This window comes from Elgaria multicarinata, chromosome 3 (genome assembly GCF_023053635.1).
Source record: "Elgaria multicarinata webbii isolate HBS135686 ecotype San Diego chromosome 3, rElgMul1.1.pri, whole genome shotgun sequence".
Classification (NCBI taxonomy): Eukaryota; Metazoa; Chordata; class Lepidosauria; order Squamata; family Anguidae; genus Elgaria; species Elgaria multicarinata.
The window spans coordinates 61,708,731-61,733,692 of NC_086173.1; the positions used below are offsets into that span (position 1 = coordinate 61,708,731).

General features: G+C 41.7%; 1 protein-coding gene across 1 annotated transcript in view; it reads right to left on the reverse strand.

The window, feature by feature from the left end:
• DNAH9 (dynein axonemal heavy chain 9) overlaps nucleotides 1-24,962 on the reverse strand; it is a 213,083-nt gene that overhangs the window by 77,292 nt on the left and 110,829 nt on the right. The window contains exons 42-44 of the mRNA XM_063120447.1: nucleotides 19,935-20,195; nucleotides 11,762-12,187; nucleotides 6,106-6,225 (exon numbers count right to left, since the gene is read on the reverse strand). Coding sequence (XP_062976517.1) covers nucleotides 6,106-6,225; nucleotides 11,762-12,187; nucleotides 19,935-20,195 — 807 coding nt within the window. The remainder of the gene's footprint in view (nucleotides 1-6,105; nucleotides 6,226-11,761; nucleotides 12,188-19,934; nucleotides 20,196-24,962) is intronic.

Genomic DNA, 24,962 nt, shown 5'->3' on the forward strand with positions numbered 1-24,962 from the left:
GAGAGACAGACGAGAAGAGAGACAAGAGGCTGAAAATGTAGGTTGCTGGCCCAGAAGGACCAGGATTGATTAAAAGTGATTGTTCCCCAAAGATGAAATTGAGGAATATAAAACACAGAGCGTCTTCACACAGGGGGAAATCCCGTTTCCTTACCGTCGCTTTTCCGCCCATGTGCTTATCCCTTATTACTTCCTGTTTCGAAAGAGGAAGTAAACAACGTGCACGTGTCCCATTCAGTGGGCCGTTTTGATCCCGCTGCTTCTCCTGCACACAGCAGGAGATTGCAGCAACTTTCATCTTTAAAAATAAGTCGGACTTACTGGGGTGTTTTTTTATCGTGTGAAGGAAGCTAGAAGGGGCGGGAGGCACGAAGGATGCAGACGACAATGTGAAAGGTACCGCGAAAATCTGTGAGTGCCCAGCAACAAGCATGCAATAAAATGCTCATCTGATGACATCCATAATTTGAATTTGACCATATTTATATCCTGGAAGAGAGCCATGGCTGAATTGCTGTCAAAACTTTGCTCTATGCAGCACATGTCAGCAAACAGTATAGCCTTATAGGCATCTCTTTCTGATTTAAGAGATAAATGAGCCTCTTCCTAGGAAAACAATATTTGTTAAAGGAAACCTCCCATTCTATTTATTTATATATGTATCACACACACACACACACACACACACATAATATCACACCTTTCTAGAGATTATTCAAATGATGTGAGGAACTCATGTTTGACTCACGTTTTTGCATATTCATTACAGTACTGCATGAACTGAAAAATACTCTTTAGTTGTCTCTGAAAAATACTGCAAGTTATCTTCTCTGTAGGCCAATTTTGCTAAATCATTGGGCCCCATTTTGCTGAATCCTACTAGTTTCATTTCAATTGAGCTGTCTTTCATATTTAATTAACAGAGTAAAACAATACAAATTATACTACACAAACACAACCTGGAAATTACAAGGACTCTGTGTACTACTTCAAAATAGTGGCTTTTCAAACTCACTGTTCCCTCCCTCAGAAATATTATTATCAAAATAGTGTAATAGATAAACCTATTTATTCTTTGAGAATAGCAAATGGACGCCTCATTATATGTCTTGCCAATGTTCATAGCAGTGCCTTCTTTAGTTGCATCTATCATTATAGAAGGTCAAATAGAAGAGATAATATTCCTAGCCATGCTGAAACAGTCATTTGAAGTTTTATAAACCTTCCCCAAATAAGGCGTTGAAACGCGTTTAGCAAACAATAATATTAACTTTAGTAGATTGCCCTTGTAATCTAAAATGATAAATTTGTAACAGGGTTATATGTTTGTTTGATTTCAACACATTTTGCATATCATTATGAATTCTAAACATTGGTTCATTTTTTGTTTACCAGTTTACCTACATTTGTACCTTTTGTTGTGAAGTTCTAACTATGATTTATTAATTATTGTAGTGGTATAATATAGAATCTCCTGTGTAAAATTAGTACTATTTCCTGATTTATCATTATAGAATTTTCATCTTCAAGAAGCTCAGATCTAATACCTCTTCTTTTTTTCATTCTTTTTTAAAAAAAATCTTAAATGTTTTTAGGGTCTTGGCTGATGCCTATGCTATTTGTTTCTTGGATTTTTTACAAATTGTTTTTATAATCATTTTTATTGATTTATTTTTTTAAAAAAACTGATCCTTATCTTTGAGCACTTTAGTGGGAAAGTAATTAATAAGAAAGAAGTTGCCACACTAATGCTTCAGAACAAAAACTGGGTAAAAGAGCAATCCTACACAAAAACAAAAAGATTTCTTTGGAATAAACAGAATAGAACGTTAAGATCAGGCATATAAGAGAATAAATATAAAAATAGCATGCCAATTTAGATAAAACAGTGATTGATGTATTTTGGAATTGCTGTCAGGACAAGATTCTTAGCTTTACAGAAGTTCTTAAATTACTATTCTATTATTCAGGGGGTTGGGTTAGTCAAAGCAAACTCTTCATAAATCTGACAAATGGGAATCCAAGCAGGTATCACCTGTTGCTATCCCAATCAAGAAAAACCCACATCCTTAAAAATAATCTTGGGGATTGTTAAGATTATGATTGACTAGGGGTTGCTAGTAGAATTGAATTATGTGTTTTTACCATTTTTAATACTGAGGAGTAGATATCACTTATCAACTAGCGCTGGATGGCAATATATTCAATTACAGCACCTCTTGGTGTCTATGGGTGTCATCAGACAAGTGTTTTATTGAATGCTTGTTACTGGGCACTCACAGATTTTCGCAGGTTCCTCTCACAATGTTGTCTGCCTCCCGCCCACCCCCTGCCCCTTCTTACCTTCTTCGCCCCCAGTAAGTCCGTATTATCTTTAAAGACGGAAGTTGCCACTATCTCCTGCTGTGTGCAGGAGAAGCGGAGAGATAAAGATGACTCCTGAATGGGCCACATGCACTTTTTTACTTCCTCTTTCCTCTCCCTGAGAGAAAGAGGAAATATCAAGCAACAAAAGTGGAGGCGGAGAAACGACGGTAGGCAAGCGTCATCCCCCCCACCCCCCGTCTGAGGGACCCCTATATATGAATGCCTCAGCAGCACCTCCTATATGGTCACAGGAGCTAATTGGCTCTTTACAGAAAGCTAAGCCTACAATAGTTGTTTATAAATGCCTTTTGGAATGTAATAAAGTGGGTGTTCATACAGAATGCTCTATACAACCTAATCAATAGAAAGTTGCCTTAGATTCCATATGTACTATTTCTGTAGATTTAAAACTGAGACATCCAACAAAAAATGATGTTTCGTGTCTATTGGACACCACAGAGACTGGTTAAGAAAGATCTGGCTAGCTCTGCTAAAATCTGGCGCTGTAATGCGGATAACGCATCACTGGGGCATATGATGTGGGCATGTCGTGTGGTAGCTTCGTCTTGGTTGGAAGTTACTGCCCGTATAAATTTTGTTCTTGAAAAATCTGTGATAATTGCAGATGCTCATGTGATTTTAAACAACCACCAACTATTATTCAGCGAACTGAAGATCTTACTGCTCTCGCTGCATTTTAACGTATATTCTACAGTTATCAATTTTGTCGGGATGCTTATTTAGGCATGCAGCCGGCTTATATTAACGAGTATATTTGAAACAGGAGTGTCAAAACTTTTTTTGTTGTTGTTTTTAAATAAATGCTGTTTCAATTGGATATGCTTTATTCTTGTTTTTCTTATGTTCCTGTTATCAATGTTATTTTTTGTAGCTCCCCCATACTTTTTGTTTTGTTCTGTTTTGTTAGAATTGCAAATTTTAAAAAAAGACTATGAGTTGCTTTAACACAGATGTGGGCAACTTCTGCCCATCCAGATATTTTGGGCTATAACTCCCATCATCCCTTACCATTGGCTATGCTGGTTAGAGCTGATGGTAATTGTAGGCCAAAGGGTCTGGAGAGCCACCATTTGCCCACTCCTGGTTTAACACATCAGGGTGTGGGTGTGCCTAACAGCAGCATCCAAGATATGTGAACTCTAGTGTCTGTATGGAGAACAATACTTAATCAGGTCTGAAGCAGACTGAAAGCTTTTGGTTTGGTTCTGCAAAAATGATTGTGCTTTGGTAAAGTGGAATTCCCAAAAAAGAAAAGAATGCATAGAATAGTACATATCACATGCCAGATGTAGAGAAGGCAGGGTGTGGTGACATAATGTGGAAAGACTATACTCGGCACATGCTCAGAGATCATATTATTACTATTATTATTATTATTATTATTATTATTATTATTATTATTTCAAGACTGAGCCCTAACGCAGAAAATACAGGCTCCAGAACTGAACACAAGCTCTAATTAAGACCCAGCTCTAATCAAAGTCTTCTAAATTTCTTTGCAAAGATGAAGTCTCCTCTGGAGTATTCAGCAATTGGACCCGAATACCGAGCAGTCAAAATGGTTAAGACTTTTGTTATATATAATCTGAACAAGTGCTGTTGTGTGAGGTTCTTAAGGCTACAAAAAGAAACGGTAGTATGTCATGGCAAGAAGAGTTAAAACACCCATTTTTCATCTGATTCCAGAAATACAAAACTAAAATTGATTTCCATCTCCAATATTTCCCTTCTGCCAACCATGCGAAGCTAAGACTAGGATTTGGCTTTCTGCTCTGCATGTTCACAAAGGAAGTTACTGTAAGAAGTCTCTGATTTTCTGCTGTGCTTGTGATGCAAACACCCTCATTTTGACCAAATTAGTCCAAAAGTGCATAAATCATACACAGATGCAAGCCAGGACAAGAAGTCATGCTTAAAAATAGAAAGTCTATGACTGGAAAAAAAATGTCCTACATCTGGGCTACAAAACAAAATCTTTCATTTTACCCATTTCTATCTTAATTAAGAGATCATCGTCCATGCTAATTAGTTGTTATTGCTCTTTTTCTTCTTTCGCTTTTTAATTGGCTCCTCTATGAGTGACTTCTTGGGTAACAGCCTCAAAGCTAAACTCTTACTCCTCTCCGTAAATAAATGCAAACAGGAATGTGGAAATTACTAGCTCCACTTGCTGGTGAAAATGCAGAACGGTCCAAACTTTTGTATTAGAAAAGCATGATGGGAAAGGTTTCTCATACTTGCTATTTACAGCTTGTGTTAATTGTTCTAGGATGCAGTGTTCAACTGTGAAATTTTATGTTCAGCTTTTTAATTAGGCTAGACTTTGAGTGAATGCGTTCAGTTTAAATTAGCCATGACATCACTTATGGCAGTAGAGGAAAGAAATCTGAGCTATAGTGGCAGATAGGTTCCAGTATTTCAACGAACACCCTCCTCCACTTTGCCTAAATATTTAGAAGTATTTTAGAAATAATGAAGGAAATGTTAGTTTGTAGGATGCCTTTAAACCACCTACAGTGAATTTCATAAACTACTTCAGCCATTGCTCTTGCAATATTGGCTCAGTTATATTAAAAGGTTATTGTGCGCAGATCTGTAAAGAGTCTGTAGACTGGAGCAGTCCTTTATACACGTGTAGCTCTGGTTTAGTGATACTGATGTATAGTCGATATTTCGAGGACTGCAGCCCTAATGATTCTATAGGATTGTTTATGGCTCTAAAGAGTTGGAAACCAGCCCAACCCACTGGAATATTTTAACACCCAACCAACCAACCAACCAACCCTCGTATACTACTTCTTGCTAAATAGGCAAGGAAGACCTTTTGCACAATGTTATACTATAGACCTATACCCTGAATAGAGAATTATTGCAAAGTTAAAGGGAAATACTGCTCATTCAAATCCCATGCTCATTATAATCACAAATTTAAAAAATCTTTTCGTAATAGCTAGAGCTAGTGAATGGCTACTGTATTGACAGCCATGTTTCATTCACAAAGCCACTCTGTATAGACATACACTGATATGATGATTATGGCACTTGGAGAAATGTGTTGATCCTCAGTTTCAAGGCTAGGCATGCAATGGTGAAGTTGTGCATTTGTGCCTTTTTGCATGTAAGGCTAGTCCAGCAATCCAATCAGATGTAGTTGTCAGCAGTCAAGAAGTGTTATGCTCGCACTAAATTGCAATGCACCAGGTTTTTAATGCACAGTAAGTAACTTATGCTGTAACTACTCCCACACAAACCCATTAATTTGATCACTTAATTCCATTCACATGCCACCATTCCTTTGAGAAGCCATGAATCCTGGCTCTTCCTTGGTTTTCTCCCACTCAGTGCTAAACACAGGGAAAATATCTCATGTGTCACTAGAAAAGCAAGAGAAAACTGAGGCCAATAAAGAAGGAGCCACTCTAGGATGTACTAATTAATTGCTCCCTACAACAGGTCTAGCTTAGAAGGCTTTCTGCATTAAGTTAGAGCTGGATCTGTACAAATCAGAATTAGAAGCACTCCAGATCTCCATACAGCACAAAAAACAGACAAGAACAGGCTTCCCCAACTGCTGCCTTCTAGATGTGTTGGACTACAACTCCCATCATCCCAAGCCAGCACAGGTACAGTGCTGGGAATTCTGGGAGTTGTCTTTCAATGCATCTGGAGGGTGCCAGAAGGAAGTCCATCCTTAGTCCACACACCAGCTATGCTCACCAGACGATTTGCAAGGGAAATGGTGTTTGCGGTGGCTTCAGCTTCTTCCTGGCATTTCAGCTTCTCCGCTGTGGCCTTCTCAAATCTGGCTGTGAGCCTTGCCAGGTTTTCATTAAGGTGCTGTAGTGCGAAAAGAAGAAATCCATTGAAGAAGACGCTTGAAGTAACGCAGTCTGTGTTTATGCATTGATATTGACCAGCCTGACGACATCCTCAGCCACCCACTGTTCTTCAAGGAGCCACACACAATAGAATAGATGAAAGTCAACACTGTTAAAAATATGCAGTCACCCAGTCTGACCTTTGACAAGCACAATCCCACTGAATCGCCTTCCACCATCACTATGGTACCAGCTCCATGGGAAAGGCCTACATGTTTGACCCCTTCCCCCATGCATTTCTTAGCTGCATCTGAGGGGCATGTAGATTAGGCCTGTTACCATATGCTTTTGTAAATCGCCCAGAGAGCCTCGGCTATGGGGCGGTATATAAATGTAATAAATCAATCAAATCAATCAATACCCAATATTTGCCTCTTCTGGGGAGGAGGTTATTATATGGATAAACCTTTTATTGGAACACCCTTAAATATTTACTGATGTACATGCCCTCTTAAATTATCTTCCTGCTTCCTGGAAGTTGAGGCATGGTCAGCGCAAATGGATTCTCCACACCTTTTTGACAGTGAAATTACTGATATTGCTACATTGGAAGAATAAATTATTATCTCCTTTAATGCAATGGATTGAAGATCTAACAATGGTTTCAACATTTCAACAGGTGGTATATAGACACCAGTTGTGAATGGATAATTGGTCTGATTTTGTTGAAGTTTATGTATAATTCTTAGAAAGCCACATACACACACGCTTTATATGCATGCATTGAAATTGATATATTGAAATTTACGTAACTACAATGTTTTTCTTTTCCTCTTTTTCATTTTGTTGAAAATTTACAATTAATTTTTTTTTAAAAGGTTACACCTATTAAAGGGTTGTAGTGAGCCATCTAGGCTTGAACCTGGGGTTTTCTAAAGGAATTCTCCACCCCATAACAGCTAGTCACTTTCAAAATTAATAAAGCTTAACTTATTTACAGGGTTCTTCCCCCACCCCCACCCCGGCCCCTTATTTTTACCTTCTCAACCTTGATCTTAAAGTGCCATTATTACTGGGTTAACACCCCTGACACTGATTTGAACTCCTGGATATAGATGCAAAGGAGATGGTGGCATACTGTGGCCTTAATAGCTGTTAGGAGAAAGGAACTTGCCATGCAGGGTTGAGAAAAGTTTCCCCTGCTAAAATTTCTTCTCCCACCAATGGTTAAAGGTGCAGCAGCTCCATTGTTCTTTGCATCTTGTCGTACAAAAAGCATAGAATGGAAAGGGAAATTGCTTTCTTGCAAGCTTAGGGCTTCTTGCCCTTGAGATGATTGCCTCCAGGTTTAATGCTTCTTATTTATCAGTATTGTTTATCCTGAACGTGGAGGACTGACTTTGTGATAGCAATAGAGAGGGGTTATTTAGAAGGGCACGATTAAAGGCCCATGCACACATGCCCCTTTTAGCTTTGCTTCACTGGTCTAGCAATGGATTTCACAAGGGCTATCCAATCATTGTATCCATATCTGATCATTCTTCCTAGCTCACTGTAAAAGAAAAGCAGACTGTTCCCAAAGTTATTGGAACATTTTACTTCTGTGACAAAAGAAGTGAAGTTAACAATTGATTTTTATCTGCATCCAGCACAAACAGCTTAAAGCTAAGTGCCTCTAAATCATTTTAACACTGCTTGAACATTACACTGGAAATAAACCCGAATATGAAAAGAAGATTTTTGTTGTTGTTGTGGCATCTGGAGTTACTTGATCAAATATCTGCACAGAATACAAAATACAGCCTGTTTAAACATTACTTGTCATTAAATTCTGGAGTTCTAACACTTAAAATGACTTCTGTACATTACATTTTCCTCCTTCATTTCTGAAAGGGTGTGTGTATGTGTGTGTGCAATTATTTATTTATTTATTTATTTTATTACATTTATATATATACCGCCCCCCAGCCGAAGCTCTCTGGGCGGTTTACAACAATTAAAAATAGTAGACATTAAAAGTATACAAAAAATTTAAAAAACATAAAAACAGTATAAAAACAACCACAGTATTCATTTAAAACAACAATTCTGGGGTCCATTAAAACAAACTTAACGTTATTAAATGCTGTTAAAATGCTGTTAAAATGCCTGGGAGAAGAGAAAGGTCTTGACCTGGCGCCGAAAAGATAACAACGTTGGCGCCAGGCAAGCCTTATCAGGAAGATCAACCACTGAGAAGGCCCTCTCCCTTGTTGCCATCCTCTGAGCTTCCCTCGGAGTAGGCACTCGGAGGAGGACCTTAGATGTTGAGCGCAGTGTACGGGTAGGTTCATGTCGGGAGAGGCGTTCCATCAGGTATTGTGGTCCCAAGCCATGTATGAATTATAAACTTCATATTTTATTTTGTGGTTCACCACTTTCAGTATTCATTGTTTTATGCAAGAATATGAAAAGATGGCATACTGGTTTTAATATGGCCAAACAGGATTTGGTTTTTTTTGGCATTGGGCAACATCCACTCACACAATGGGACTTCCCCTCTCTGCACCCCTTGAGTGCCTCCCTAATCTGCTCTGTAGAAGATTTTGGAGTGAGTAGCTACAGGGAGAAGTGGGGCAATCCGTTCAGTAAAGAGTGTCCGCTCTGCTGGCACAAAGACACTGCTGAATTCCACCCAAAAGCTGTATGCCTTTAAATAGCTGTGTGACTGACAAACATTCAGAGCCTTTCCCCATCACTGTATTAGGATCAAAGTCACTGGCTGAATTTGTGCCTGCCATGAAGTTGTTACAGGCACTGACACTGAGATTATACACACCCAAAATGAAAACTATTATTATTTATTTATATAGCACCATCTATGTACATAAATCAAAATTTTAAGAGCACCTATCTATAAAACAAGTGACAAGACTATGTGCAAATGGTTAATGACCTTCTCTCCTATAAACATACACCATTGGTTATGAAGACTGTAACACCTTCCCAAAGGAAAAGATAAGATAGAATTAAAGAATAAATTGTTTGGATTTGAAGCATGCTCAGTTTATTGCTATACTACACATGTTTTGCACTTCCCTACTGACCTATATGTTTGAAATTCTCCATACAAGGGTAGGTCTGAAAAAAGGATATAGAAATGATTTTGTGAACTGCTCATTGTCACCATATTTCATGTCATTTTTACGTTGGATATTAATCACCCAAGCTTTTCATTCATTAATTGCATTTATATCCTGCCTTTTTTCCTCCAAGGAATCCAAGGCAGCATACATAATTCTCTTCCTCTCCATTTTATCCTCACAACAACAACCCTGTGAGGTAGATTGGGCTGAGAATCTGTGACTGACCCAAAGTCACCCAGTGAGCTTTCATGGCAGAGTAGTGATTAGAACCCGGCTCTCCTGACTCCCAGTCCAGCACTCTAGCCACTACACCACACAGGCAAGCTTAGCACCTTTGTTGTAAACTGTCAAGAAATATGCTGAGGTACAGATCTGAAGGTTTTCCTCGTTAAAGCATAAAGTTTAAATTGGCAGTTTCCAGCGTTGCCAATTCCACAATGCATTATGTTGTGATATATGGGTGAAGTAGGAGTAGTTTCTTATAAACAAAATCTATTCAGAGTTTTATGAAATTGATTCAGGCTAAGGTAGAGAAGATCGCTACATCTATGAATATTAATCAAATAATAAAGAACTATTACTGATGCAAACAATAGTGTACAAGAACACTATTCTTGTAGTGAATAGTGCACCACCCCTGGGGGGGGGGGGGTTGCCCAGCAAGCTGGTTTAAAGATGAATACTTTCAACAAACAAGGGGATTACATAATCCCTTAGTGAAAGGGATACAGTACACAAACCATCAGCTTGAATACAGTGGATCCCCAGTTCAAGCAGAAGTACCTTCTGCTTGCACAAAGTGTGTGTGTGTCTCTGATTTTTGTCAATTCGCATTTTGTAAGTGCAGCTTCCCATGCTGCAGTGAATTATACTCTGGGGACTCCAAATTGCCAAGAGAGGCTTTTCAAGGTGCAAAGGGGGCTGCAGCAGGAAGGAGGCAGTGGGCAAACCCCGTTCTATAAAAGGAACTATGCCCACTGTCCTTAGAAACCAAGGCTGCAATCCTAAACTCACTTACTAGGAAGCAAGTTCCATTGAACTCAGTGGGATTTACTTCTGAAGAAACATTCTTAGGACTGCACTGCCCAGTGTGGTTCATGGAAATGGCCAGAGAGACGTTCGGAATTGTTAGAACACACAGAAATGTTATTAAGACAAGGCCCAACAGTTTCCAAAGTGTTATTCTATCAAGCAACCTTATAAATACGCCCACAAAAAGAACACAGCCTTGCTCCTGTTCAATTTACTAGCCTGCCTACACAACCTTTCAGTCTATTGGTGGTGGCCTGTGGACAGCCAGAAAGGAACAAGAGCAACAATTCTCGGTCAGGTTACAATGGCCTGGTTCAGACAACACGCTAAACCATGCTGCTTAACCACAAAATGGTTAAGGGAATTTTGTGGTTAAGCAGCATGGTTTAGCGTGTTGTCTGAACTAGGCCATTGGCTTCTTCTACCTGGAGGAGGCTCTTTCATAACAGGCAACCAGGAAAGTGACTATTTGCAAGCCATGGATTACAAAGTTTGTTTTAATTTTCTGTACATCCAGATGATGTATAGTGCAAAATACCATCACCTTAATTAAATGTTGATGTGGATATCTGCTGTGGAGAAAAACTAAAGTTCCACTTGCTGCAGCAACAGTGAAACAAGCGAAGCAAGAGGGCCAGCAGCTTCACTTCTTTGGAGCTTTGAAAGGGTTAGGAAAGATCTCTGGCTTGACACCGGACAAGCCTAGAAAGAAATGTTAATGGAATCCTGCTAAAACATTAATTTGACTGGGAAACATCAAGTAACCAGTTCTGGCCAAGCATTTCAGACTGTCACATTAAGGGGCATGGTTTCAGAGCTAGTTGCGCATCATGTAAAACCTAGGCTAGCGTGCGAGACAGATTTTAACAACTGTTCCTGGGTAATATAGCAATCTCTTAAAAGCTGGCCTAAATATAGATTACTGTAATAGCTTAACTGGGACTAAAGAGATTTAAAATTATTTCTTTGCAATAGATACGAACAAACAGCTTCATGAGCCATAAAAACCATGAGATCTCCCAAGACCAATAAAAATAAGAACCACCTCCTTAGATACCGTCAAGCCAAAGACACATGAGGGAACAGTATCATATTCTTTTAAGATAATTCTTGGTACTTTTATTAGACAGGTTGCATAAACAGTTTCCTACAACAACATGGAGCTGGGCTTTATGGAACTTCCCAAAGCTGGAGACCAAAATATCCATGGATGGCACATGGCAAAATCGCCCCTCTACTGGTGAGGGTTGAGATAGAGGCCTTAGCTCAGAGGGACAGCACATTTCTGGCATGTAAAGGGCCAAGGTTCAGTCCCTGGCATCTCCAGCGTAAAAGGGGCCTTACAGAACAATATCAATTGCGGAGTATACTCCAGTTGCCTTGTGCTTTGGGACTTACTGCAATTTTGGCCTTGATGTTAGCCAGCTTTTCCTGGGCAGCAGCAAGGTCGGCATTCGCTTTGTTGAGAGCCTGCCGCTTGGGCTCCACGTCACAGTAGACTTCGTAGAAGCGCACAATGTTGATGACCCAGGAGCAGAGGCCGGCAGCTGCATAGGACTTGGACGTCACAAGCTCAGGTTTGAAATCTGGATCCTGGAGATAGGGCTGCAGGGCTCGGAGGCAGTTCTCATGTATATTCTCTTTGTCGAAGTGGATCAAGGAGTCAAGGAAGCTGTCCACCTTGGCCATGGCCACCCTGGCTGCCTTCCAGCTCCTATCCTTGGGCACCTTTCCACCTGGGGCCATGAGCACCATCACGGCAGCAGTGACATTGCTGACAGCGGAAGGCGGTGATCCAAATGACTTCAGTTCTGTCAGATTGTTCTGAAAAGGGGGAAAAACAAGGCTGTTAAATGAAAATGAATGGGTTTTCTTTTTTACTTTGCTGGTAATGGAGTCAGGCTCCAGAGCTATCAATCTGACAGAGGAGCTTTGAAGCCAGGAGCAGCACTCTGAATTTTAAATATTATGACTCATCCAACGTAAAGCAATGAATCCCTCTAGTGGCATGGGGGCCTCCGCCGGCTTGTTAGATGAGAGCCAGTTGCATTCCTTCAGCATTTCAACCAAGCAAACCATTAAAAATGCACAATTAGATTACAGATTTACCCCGTCTGAAAAGACAGACGCACCAAGGAAAAGATCAGCGTGGCCCAAAATCAACAGTGCGTGCTCAGAGCTGCAGAAGGGCTATAAATATGGCTCCTAATTGGGAATCCTCATAAAGATGACTGCCTTATAAATCCTCATCCTATTTAATTCAGGGTGGATCGAGGTAATACAGGGTCACATGGTGGACTCTTGGGATCTCGCAGTCCTGTGGCAGCATCAACACAGGGAGCCAATTCTCCGTAGCAACAAGCTACACAGTGAAGCTGAGCTCACCGTGCTCTCACAAAAACACCCTCCCCTCAAGTTCATTTGGCGGCCAGGGTATGAGGAGGTCAGCTCTAGAGCATGGCCAGTCACTAGACACAAACAGGCTCCTCGCGTGATTATCGACAAGGCAATAAAAGCCTGCCACGTGGTGCTGTGTCATCTGAATCCACTCTCACATTATGATGTCTGTAAGTGGAATGCTGGATACACTGTGAAGCTGTGTGTATCCAGACAAAGGCCCTTTCTACACCTAAGGACTGTCCCAGGCAAATGGAGGGATCTCCCTGCCTGCTCCCATGATCCCCTGTGGGTCATTTGGAAGCACAGGGATGATCCTGGGACGATCCCAGGAAAAAAGGCAGGCGTAGAAACGGCCAAAGTTTACCCTTTTTTAATTTTAAGTCCAACTAATTTCAGTGGGAAATGCTTAAGCCTCCCATGGAAATCAATGGGGTTTGAATGTGCTTAATTTGGCTGAGTTACGCTCTCTGTTTGTACGCCCCTTTCTGTGAGAATACAGTGATCTGAGCCTTTTCTGTTCCTTCACAGAATAATCTTTCTGGTGCGGCGCATGCAAATACACCTCCCTCCATGCTCTTGTGTCGTATTGAACATTTGTGTGACAGCAGCATACAAAATCCTAACAGGAAAGCAAAAAAGATTTTTTTTAAAAAAAATTAAACACCCATGGTTTTATTTCTGCACTAAGAAAATATTTTCTTTATTTTCGCATTAATCCAGCCCAACTATGGAAGGGGCGCCATTTCAAAATCACTGCATGATACCCAATTCTCATTAACTGGTCCATTCATTTCCTCAAAACTATTGTTTTTAAAAAACACACACAACTGAACTGGACATTGCCAATGTAAGACTCATCTTGTCATGCAGAGGCTAATTCTAAAGCAGAATTCCACCCACCCTTCATGGGACTGATAGCACAGTTTGCTAAGCAGACAATCTCCAGAGCCCAGAGATTTTTGTAACTGATAGAAACTCACAGAATGAATTTGGCTTTGTGCCAAAGGAGCAATCCTGCCAAGGACCTGTCATGTTAAACCGAGAAGAAATGTGTGTGCCATGCTGACATACAGCAAATGTGAGATCCCTGTCAGAGCAAACTGTACTCCACGCCAGGGATTCCTGCCCTGATGGTCTCTTGGTACATCCATCCCATTTACAAAATCAACCCCGAAGACACAAGTCAACAGAAGAGCTGAGCAGCAAGGCATGGGGAAGCATCCAATCTAAAAGAACCAAGAGATGGCCATTTTGTGAGGACGTCCTGAAGGCGCCTCTGGGATGTTGCGGCAGGTGTCAGGTGCAGTGATGCAGTGAGTATATCCATCCATAAAGCTAGAATGGGGATTGTCACAATCCCCACATTGATCTCTGGGTGTGAACAGACATACACAATTTGAGCAGTGAGACTACTGTGGAAGTGCTCTCAATCCGTTTTGGTCTGACAGGCAAACTTGTCTCCAGAATTGAGCTCAGGGAAAACCAGACAGAAGCCCACTGCACACAGCACTGTCTTGCTGAGGCTAGTGCTAACATAAATCCTCCTTCTCCTCACTTCTTGAGCAATTGTTAAAAAATAATAATTAAGCACCAAATGAACTTTTAACTGCATTTAACAAGCAGTTCTTTAAACCACTTCTAAATGGTATACTGTCTACCTGAAGCATAGGGGAGGGGTGAAACTGAAGAACAATCAGAATCTGTGGCAAATACCTCTATCATTTGCAGAGCAAATGTAGGGGAAAGCTGGGCTCACCCTATCAGGGAGAGAAAACAAACAAACCCTGCACTAACTCCTGATCTCAGGAATGCCTGTGCGTGCCTTTTATTAGTCCAACTGGACTAGAAGGATGTGTTATCATACCTGAGTGGGGCATACATCAACGCATGTCTGAACCTATTCGTGGTATTCATGAAGTAAGCCCCTCAGGAATAATGAATGACTGGGGCAATGAAGTCAGGCACTAGGGGAATCTAGAGCCTGGGGCTACAGGCATCCAGATGACAGGTCCCTGTCAGTCTAGTAAAGTTGGCTCAGAAACAACCACATTTTACTCAATTAACAGGAGCACAACTTGGGTAACTTAGTTAGCAGAGTTTCCCCATAAAGTTCCCTGGGGAGAGAAAACAGAACTGAGAGTTTGGGATTTAATCCAGAAAAGAGTTTTATGCATAGGACAATAAGCTACAAAATCAGTCAAGTTACTGCAAGGAGGGGAGGAAGGAGAGTGGGAGAATGTGAGTGAATCAATGGTGGCTTCACTGAGAGAGGGTGGGGTAGGGTGAGGTGGGAAGACCAAAGAGAAATAGAGGGCAGTGAGCCATGAATGGAGAAGGGGAGGGGGAACCCTCAGTGGCAGATTAAATCCAAACACACATCTCAGACCATGGAAGAGCATCCACATGGGCAACAACACAAAAATCCGGGGGAATCAGTCATTTGCCAGGGTTCTACTGGGCAGAAATGTGGGAATGAGCTGTGAAGACAAGCATCCAACTGGTAGCTTCAGGAGAGCATGTGGGAAACATGGATGCTAGCAAGATGCTCCAACAGGCATACTTAGTCCAGGGGACTAAAAGCAATTATAGTACTGGAAAACAAAACCAAGGGTGTCTGACGGAAGGATGCTTTTCAGAGGAAAAAAGGGCAATGCCAGGTGTTCTCTGAAAAGGGGGTGGTAGATGCTGGATGGGCATGTTTGGTGTTAAGAGGTCCAAAAAAAGACTCAGGGATTATGGTATTGCCTATTAATGTGTGACAAGATGTTGCACTGATTGCATTAAAGCAATTATTATTAATAATAAGATGTTACCTGTTTTCAATATTATTTTATGGAGTGGAGACTTGGACAGTTAAGAAGAACAATATGAGGGAAATCAAATCATTCAAAAAGTGGATACTCCAACCTATGTTGAAGATACCAGGGACTGAATGAATAACAAACAAAGATGTACTATTGTAGGGTAAACAAGCAAACAGAATAAATATCATCAAAAGAAGAAAGTTACAATAACTTGGTCGTATTATTCGAGCAGAAAAGTACATCATACTCCAACTTATTATACAAGGGGAAATTGAAGGGAGAAGATCAGTGGGGAGGAAGACGAACATCATGTCTAAAGAACTTGAGGGAATAGTATAGCTGTTCTTCTATACAATTATTTAGAGCAGCGACGCCAAAACAAATAATGCTGTAATGAAAGCTAACTTCCGATAGGGAAGGCACCTTATGAAGAAGAGGCTGAGGTGCATGTGGCTGCCATTTTGAATATTAAACAACACTCACATAATCCAGGTTCTCACAACACAATCCCCAAGCAAGAGTTGGATATTTAACATTGGTTAAATAACCCACAACGAGCTGCAGCGTGTTGTCTGAACCCGATCTGTGAATAACAGTTGCTGAGGAGCATGAGCTGGAGAGGGCTTTTGCCCTCATATCCTACTTGTGGGCATCTCCCCAGAGGCATCTGGTTAGCCGCCATGGGAAACAGGATGCTGGTCTTTGGTCTGATCCAGCCTTTCTTATATGCTTATGTTCAGAACAAGCAGAAGGATCAGCAAATCTGCATGAGCAAACTGGGTAAGCAGCTTCCAGGCCCCAACGCATTCTATTTGAATTTGCTTCAAGTTGCTCTGCGAAACCATGCCTCTGTCACTCTCAGTAAATGCAGGAAGCCCTACAGCAGGAGCTCCTTCAGCTGCGTTGTCACCCCCACTGTTGTGGGGAGGAGGGGGCTCCAGCTGCAAAGCGACGACATGATGTTACCCCTCAGCTAAACCCTTCTGGCAATGCCAATCTTGAACAAAGGTTCAAATGATTTGTCTGACAGCAGAGCCTACCTGCAGCTGAATTCCAGCTTTCATTTAGTTGCTAGTTAGGAACACCGACATCTGTTTTAAGGCCACAAAGACAGGCATTTGCTGTGCTTTGGGTTTTGAATTATTCTGCAAATGGATTAAGAATACGAAGGGAGGAGTGCCAGCTGCAGAATTCTATCTCAGAAAAGAAAGGCTTTGGGATGACAGAGAAAACAAGAGAGAGGAGGGGGGAAAAGGGAGACAGAGAGAATGTATTAACTATTGATATAAATGAAAACAAGAAAGTTAAGGAAACAGGTAAAAAATGCAGTTTTATATACTAAAATATAATGTTAAAAATACCATACACAGAGCATTTCACGAGTACAATAATACAATGAGACAATCAAAATGCTAGACAAAAAATGCTCAGTAAACTTGATCCATTCGGCCACACGCATTTCGACCCTTGGTCTTCCTCAATGGCCAGTTTGCCAAGCTGATTAGCACTGTAGGCTGTTTTTCCCGGGGCTGACTTAAAAGTTCCAAACATTAAACGAAATCAGAAGTCACTCCCCACAATATACGGTATGAGTCCAAATATTCAAAGGAAGCCCATGGAAGGTATTCCAAACAGCCACTGTTCGCAAGCACGATAATGCTGGTTGTCTCATTGTGTTATTGTACTCATGAAATGCTCTGTGTACGGTATTTTTAACATTATATTTTAGTATATAAAATTGCATTTTTTACCTGTTTCCTTAACTTTCTTGTTTTCATTTATGTTATGTTGTTTTCATTTATGTGTTAGGTTAAGGTCATCAGCTCTTTGTTGCATTTAAACTATTGATTTTGACATTCATTTAGAGGAAATTCTACAGATTTGTTCACACAACCTTGACCACATAGGAATCTAAGCCCAAAAGGGCGTACACTGCAACTAGATGGGAGGCAAATCAGTCACTTCCTTGCTTCATCATGCCCTCAAATCAGCATGCGACAAAGAACTGGATGAGTGCTAAAGCACCCAGCTGCAAAGAGCTTCACTCAACCTTCATACTCACTATGCACATTTATCTGAATTGGCCGTACATTCCTTCCCTCCCCCCTGAAATATGCTCATTCCCCTAATCAGATTTATTGTTCATCGTGCCCTTAAGACTCAGTACGGATGACATCATGAGAATGCTGAGAGACCCATAATTATCATGAACCTTTACAGATAAATAACTGAAAGAGATCATTTCAAAACCACCAAGCGAGCCCAAGGCTGAGCTGGTGCAAGATCTCAGATCTGAGCCCAATATTATTATTATTTATTATTTATTTATTACATTTATATACCGCCCCACAACCGAAGCTCTCTGGGTGGTTTACAACAGTTAAAAATGGTAAACATTAATAAGTATACAAAATTTAAAAACCATCAAAAACAAAAAAAACAACAGTATAAAATAGAATTGCGAACTAATTATTAGAGGAAAGATCTACCAAAGTTCATTTTAGCTGGGATGCTAAATGGAACCTCTCTACGTACAGAGACAGTATACTTTCGAATACCGACCGATGGGTACAAACAACAGGACACGGCCATCACCTTCATGTCCTGTTTCAACAGGCATCAGCCTTGAAGCTTAGATCGAGCTTAGGCTGACCTAGCAAGCAATTCTTACAGTCTTAAGAATCTTGTATTAATCTTTGCCATACATTTTCGGCAAAGAAAAATTATACTGTGCAACATGTAGAGGGCAGCTGTTTCCATCAGAGCAGAAGGGCAGTACCGGCCAACGACCAAAGAGCACCAAAGTAACATTCTTCCTCACCAAGCCCAACCATCTTGAAGGCCAGATGGAGAATATGAGACAAGTGAGCTCTCTCTCTCTCTCTCTCTCTCTCTCTCTTTCTCAAGTCCCTTATCAAACTGATACTCCTGAGAGCCAGAGGATTAACAAGAAAATATGCCAAATAGGTGGCATTATTCGAATTGAGCCATTCATGACTAAAATAGTTGAGACAGCAACACAACTGAAATGCAAAGACAAAGCGATCTGTTTTGACATTCACTGATCCTCCTCCGCCTCCACCCTTGCCTGGCGATCTATATCTCCCACTACTTTCTGCCAGAGACCTATGCTTATGGTTCCGCCTGCCACTGTTTCATATGAAAGCACAATGTAAATGAATCTGCATTACTCGCTGTAATTTCTTATTAATAAGCAAACAAATAGAGCCAATAATTCATGTCAGTGGATAGGCTAAACCCCTCTGACTCAGGTGAGGTGGAGGAGGATGCGGTTGCTGAGGCTCTGTAAACGCTGCCGCCTTCGTTTCCAGGGAAGTTCCAGGCTTCCCATTAATCTTCCCTTAATGAGACGTTATACAGTTTCGGCATGAAACCTGAATTGACAGGATCCAAACATTTTCCTGTTTCATTAGTATTTTGTTTCCAGGCACAAAGATCCTGTCACAAAATCACCATGGCTTTCCTAAAAATGGAATCAAATAGACAACAGCTACCTGGATTTGTTTGTTTTTAGCTGCTTGGTTTTTAGGGGTTTTCTTGGTTTAGCCTAGCCATCAATCAAGGCAAAGAACAGTTTAGTCTGTGCATACACTTTAAAATATTAAAACAACAAGCAATAGGATAGGGTCCATTCCCCCACCCACACCCACCCCAGTTATGCTGAGACCACCGCAAGGGGTCACTTCAAATATTTTGCTCAAATGGGTTCACGTATCTGAAAGGTTCCCATGGGTGCAATCACGTAGGAATTGATGCTCCTCAAAACCTTGCCCAGATAGCTCCAAGCAGGATTCTAGGTCTTACATCAAATCCTGTTTACTGGTTTGGCTCTGAAATACTGATGTGGAGAACACCAACTCCTACATGTGTAGTCACTCACAGGATTAATTTAAAACAAAGACTCTGAGCATAAAACATGATCATCAAAGGAGACCAAAGGAAGCAGAAGCTTTTTCTGAGTGTAAGTGAGTCACCCTTATGAGTTCATGATTGAGTGATTATCAAGGTCCACTACCCTTGTTCTCTTGCAGAGGTATGTAGCTACAAGTCAAGAGAAATGTGCAGTCTGATCCTATGCATCTCTCCTTGGCACAGTCCTCCACAGCCTGGTTCCCTCCCTCTGTTTTGAACTTCAACTCCCATCAGCCCAGACCAGCATGGCCAATGGATATGAAAGTGGGGAGTTGTAGTACAAAACATCTGGAGGGCACCAGGTTGGAGCAGGCTACCTTGGAAGTAAGCCTCAGTTGTGTTCAATGGGGCTTCTCCCGAAGTAAGTATGTGCAGGACTCCAGCCTTAGCATGAAGAGTCTTCTCCTCCCGTTGCCCCTGTTAGTAGTCTGTACCCTGTTGAGTGTGTTAAGGGCTTCCTGGGCAGCAGCAAGGGCCGGTTCAGCTTTCGCCAGGTCCTCTTCACAGTCCCTCTGCTTCTGCTGAACCTCCTGCGTGATCAAGGCCACCTTCTGCTCTTCATCATCAGCAATGGCCTTCTCCTTACTGACTTTTTCCGTCTCTATGCCCACCACCTGGATCAGCTTGTCTGCATCTTCATTCTTCTGTTTCAGTTCCACTTCCTGAGCTGCCAACTTTGCCTTGAGATCATCTACCTGAAGCAAAGAACAGGACACAGAATTAGCACCACCTGACACTTAGAAAGCCAAAGTAACATAGGAAAGGTAAGAAGAGGCAAGGAGGGTGAAAGGGGGAGAGAAAGTTGACAAAAGATCTAGAGCCAATAGATTCAATCCCAATAAAGATGGAGGACAACAAATGGAATCAGTCACTGGTTCTGGATTTTTAATGGATACATATTGGGAACTGGATTTGATGAACAAGAAACTAAACAACCAACCATTGGGGTTTTGATGTGACATCTTGCCAACACTTCTCCTTTTTGTTGCACGTGGTGTGGTGTATTAAGGAGTGCAGGTTCTGGGGCCCAAGCCAGGAAGAGGGTGTGTTCCTGTAAGAGGGACACACCATCTCCCCATTACTGGTACTCTGGACACATGACCTTCATTTAGTCCTCCTGCTGTTCTCCTACTTACGGGCAACGTGCTCCAACTTCATCATAATTCTCCCCATGAGCTCCTGTCCCTTTCAAATCTCAAAGGAGATGCTCTGTACTGGAAAAGAAGCTACAGTACTAGTAACCCTTGTAACTCAGATCATTTGCTGAAAGCCTTGAAAGCTTAGTTCTGTAGAACAAAGAGGAGTAGAAGTACCATCAGCGTAGTTGGTGCATACAGAGTATTGACACTCTCCAGGTGCAATCACTGAGCTAGCACAGAGGCCTTGAGACAGTCTTTCTCAGAAAACATAGGCAGTATGTGAATTTTACTTCTGTATCTGGAGATGGTGGTGGGGAGGTGGCCTGTTCCCTCCATCTCCGAACGTGGCTCAACCTCCCCCCAAGGTTAACTAGACATAAGAACATAAGAAGTGCCCTGATGCTGGATCAGACCAAGGGTCCTTCTAGTCCAGCACTCTGTTCAAACAGTGGCCAACCAGCCATCGGCCAGGGACGAACAAGCAGGACATGGTGCAACAGCACCCTCCCGCCCATGTTCCCCAGCAACTGGTGCACACAAGCTTACTGCCTCGAATACTGGAGATAGCACACAACCATCTCACGGCTAGTAGCCACTGATAGCCTTCGCCTCCAGGAATTTATCCAACCCCCTTTTAAAGCCATCCAAATTGGTGGCCATCACTACATCTTGTGGTAGTGAGTTCCATAGTTTAACTATGCGCTGTGTGAAGAAGTACTTCCTTTTATTTGTCCTGAATCTCCCACCAATCAGCTTCATGGGATGACCCCGGGTTCTAGTATTTTGAGAGAGGGAGAAAAAATTCTCCCTATCCACATTCTCCATACCATGCATAATTTTGTACACCTCTTTCATGTCTCCCCTTAGCCTCCTTTTTTCTAAGCTAAACAATCCCAGTTGATATAACCTTCCCTCATAGGGGAGGTGCTCCAGCCCCTTAATCATTTTAGTTGCCCTTTTCTGCACTTTTTCCAGCTTTATTGGATAGGATGGGGATATATCGTGGCTTTTCCCTTTCTTACCATTCAACTTTCAGCTGACTAGAAAACATTACTATAGATCAAGATTGCACTGACAGCCACATGCACAACTACCTACCTGTTGGACCAAAGTCATGGGTGTGTGTTCAGCATAATGAGCTCCTGGCTCTCAGGAAACAAATTTGTTACCCTGAAGCCAAGGTCGCTGACCTGGAAAAGCTAAGAGAGGCAGAGAGTTTGGTGGATGAGACTTTCAGGGATCTAATAGTGGTGTCCCAATCGCTGGAGGACAGATCCTCTGCTGTCATGGAGAATAGTGTCTCAGTGTAGGAGGGAAATTCTTCCTTAGAAGGGAGACATTCCTTAGAAGGTGAGCAAATATTCTTTCATGCTGAGGGTGTGCCTCTGGGGGGAGGGGGGCTTATGGTAGTGGGAGATTTGAGCATTAGACACATAGGATGATCATGGGGGTAAAGGACAACTAAAATTATCAAGGAAGGTTATAACAGCTGGGATTGTTTAGCTTGGAGGTTCAGGATATATCAAAGGAAGTACATCTTCACACAGTGCATAGCTAAAGTATGGAATTCGCTACCACAAGACATAGTGATGGCCACCAATTTAGATGGTGTCATGTTTAACCCTACTACCCCTGTTTTGGGAGAAGGTGTTTCAAGTAATCAATCAGAATCAGATTCGGACCTAGAGGAGGAAGCGCCAGACACCAGCCAGCCTGTACCAGTGGGGGAGGAAGCTCTCACAGGCAATTCACCAGCTGGGAGGTCAGCCCTCTCTACAGCTTATCTCCTGGAGGCCAAATCCTACACAATCAGTTGGAAGTGAGCTTTCTTCCAGAGGAGAGCACCCCGACAAGCTAGCTGATGCTAGGGTCCGCCGGAAGCTAAAACGCACAGAGCAGAAGGAAGGTGTGAGAAAGTCGTTCCAACTAGGATTGCGCCAGAACCTGCCTCTGCACCAGGCTCTCTGAAGTTACGAGCATTTGGGAAGGGGCTTCCTGTTCTCCTTGGTCAGACAATTGTCTCACTTAGTTTGCATAGTTTTGCCTAGGGGGAAGTTTCCAAGAGATTAGACTCTCTTCAGGTAGAAGAGATGTTGGCTGCTTAATAAAAGCTTTGTGGATTACCTAGCAGGCCTCGTCATTTGTCTCCCATCAAAAGCAGGAGCTTTCTGAAAAACATGACAGATGGCTTTAAAAGACGGTTAGACAAATTCATGGAGGATAAACCTATCAATGGCTACTAGTCCTGATGGCTATAAGCTACCTGCAGTATCAGAGCCAGTAAGGCCTATATATACCAGTTGCTGAGGAACATGTTGCAGGAGGGTGCTGTTGCACTTATGTCCTCCTTGTGGATTTCCTGTGGGCATCTAGTTGGCCCCTGTGAAAACAGAATGCTGGACACATGGTCTCATCCAGCATGGCCCTTTGTGGCGATACCACCTTTCTGTCCCTTAGGTATGTCTGGGGTTTGTATGTCTAGTGAGTGCAGAATGTTTGACTGAGTGAATGCGGCTGATGATGCTGTGAGAGAGGGGGAGGGAGGAGTATAAATAGGTTGGCTGAGGAGATTGTGGTTTAGTTTTGAGTGAGTTAAGGGAATTAGGGTTTATTTAGTTTGGCGTGTCCAGTGGTGTGGAGAGTGAATGGAGATCAGATTTTAAGAGACTTAAGAATACTGTTTTGATTAGAACTAGTAGACTAAGCAGGTTAACTTGCATTTAAAGTAACTAAGATCTGTTAAACAAAAATAAACATTTTATTTTGTTTTGTTACCTCAAACCACGTGTCTGCTTGGCTTTATCACCTGCTCTACAGTTACTATCATAAACATATAACTTTCACCTTATTACATACACAGTAAAACCTTTCCAGATTCTAGCCTTTACCCTCTCATATGAGGAAAAGGTTGTGTTTTACTCTACCCTCAAGTTGTTCAAGTAGTAGTGTTTGGCTTGAGAAGGGTGTGCTAGGCAAGGCCTTCTGTATAAGGTCGGTGCCGTCACACCCTTCTTATGTCAAGACACTTTCTAGCACCAAGCTCTCATGCAATTTGGGAACTCTTCTCTTCCCCACCCCCTGGCCAATATGAAGCATTCTTCCTCCTCCTTTCCCTTCCTGACACATTTCTGCCACTTAAAGCCCATCCCTATTTCTGCGGGGCTAATGCTGCACTGTCTAGCATGAGAGGAATGCTGAGCCATAGAACCTCTTCTGAGATACTTTAGTTTCTGGCATGAAGAACTAGCTTCCACGTTCTCTGGTAAGCCATGCTGTTTTTAAAAATGAACAGTTCCCTGTAGACCCTGAGAAAGCGCCAGCTTCACTTCCTTTACAAAAACACTACAGCACTATATGGAACAAAGCATCTTTCCATTTAACTTGCAAGTGTAAGCTCCAGAGCCCCTGGGTACACCTTTGCCTGTAGGGAAAGGCAGACATATAATTGGTCTGGAATTCCTTGCCATTTTCAGCACAGATTCTACAATGCCCTGTAATAGCCTAAAGAAAGGAGAAGGCATTTTGTGTAAGCTCTGAGTGGAGCCCTGCCCTTTGTTATATACGCCTTTGCTGAATGGCTAATCCATTTTCGTCACCTGGTGTTTGGCTGGGGGAGACAAAATTACTCTAGGCTTGCTGGGGGTGGACATAAGCACTTTGACCAGCAATACTCAGTGGCAATTTTTTGTTCATTTAAAAATCTTTGGAGATTTGGGGAAATTGAAGGAGGTGGGGGCGGGTTTTTTTTCCTTTTCTTTTTTGTGTGTGCTGATTTTAGATACGGCTTCAGTCTGTGGTGAGTAATTGCGTACTGAACACATGTATGAATAGAAAGTTTATCGGGTTTTAAGTGCTCTGATGAGGTAACCAAGGGATTGACTTGTCAAGCTCTACACAATCCTTATAACAGCTACATAAAAGGAGAGGATATAAATGCAATCCAATGCCTCTCATTGTAAGATGCAATAGAATTCCCAGACAAAACCTTCTTTTAAAAAAGTAGAGCAAAGAAGCAGAGCATACAACAGTAATTGAAGGTTAAAGACTTAACAACAACAATAATACAACAAAAACACAATAAAAAGGAACTAAAAAATAACAAAATAGGCCCAGGATATTAAGAACTTGGGTTACATTTGAAATAAGCCAAATTGAATGCATAAAATTAGGAAGAAAATGCAGCAAGGCCAAACAATTGTCCCCGTTCAAAGGGCTTCCTCACACCTTCTTTTCCCCCCTGATTTGTTTCCGTGATTTCTAGCTCCGTTTCATTAGCGCATCAAGCTAACGGCCCCTTTCATATGGGTTTGTGGCATTGTGCTA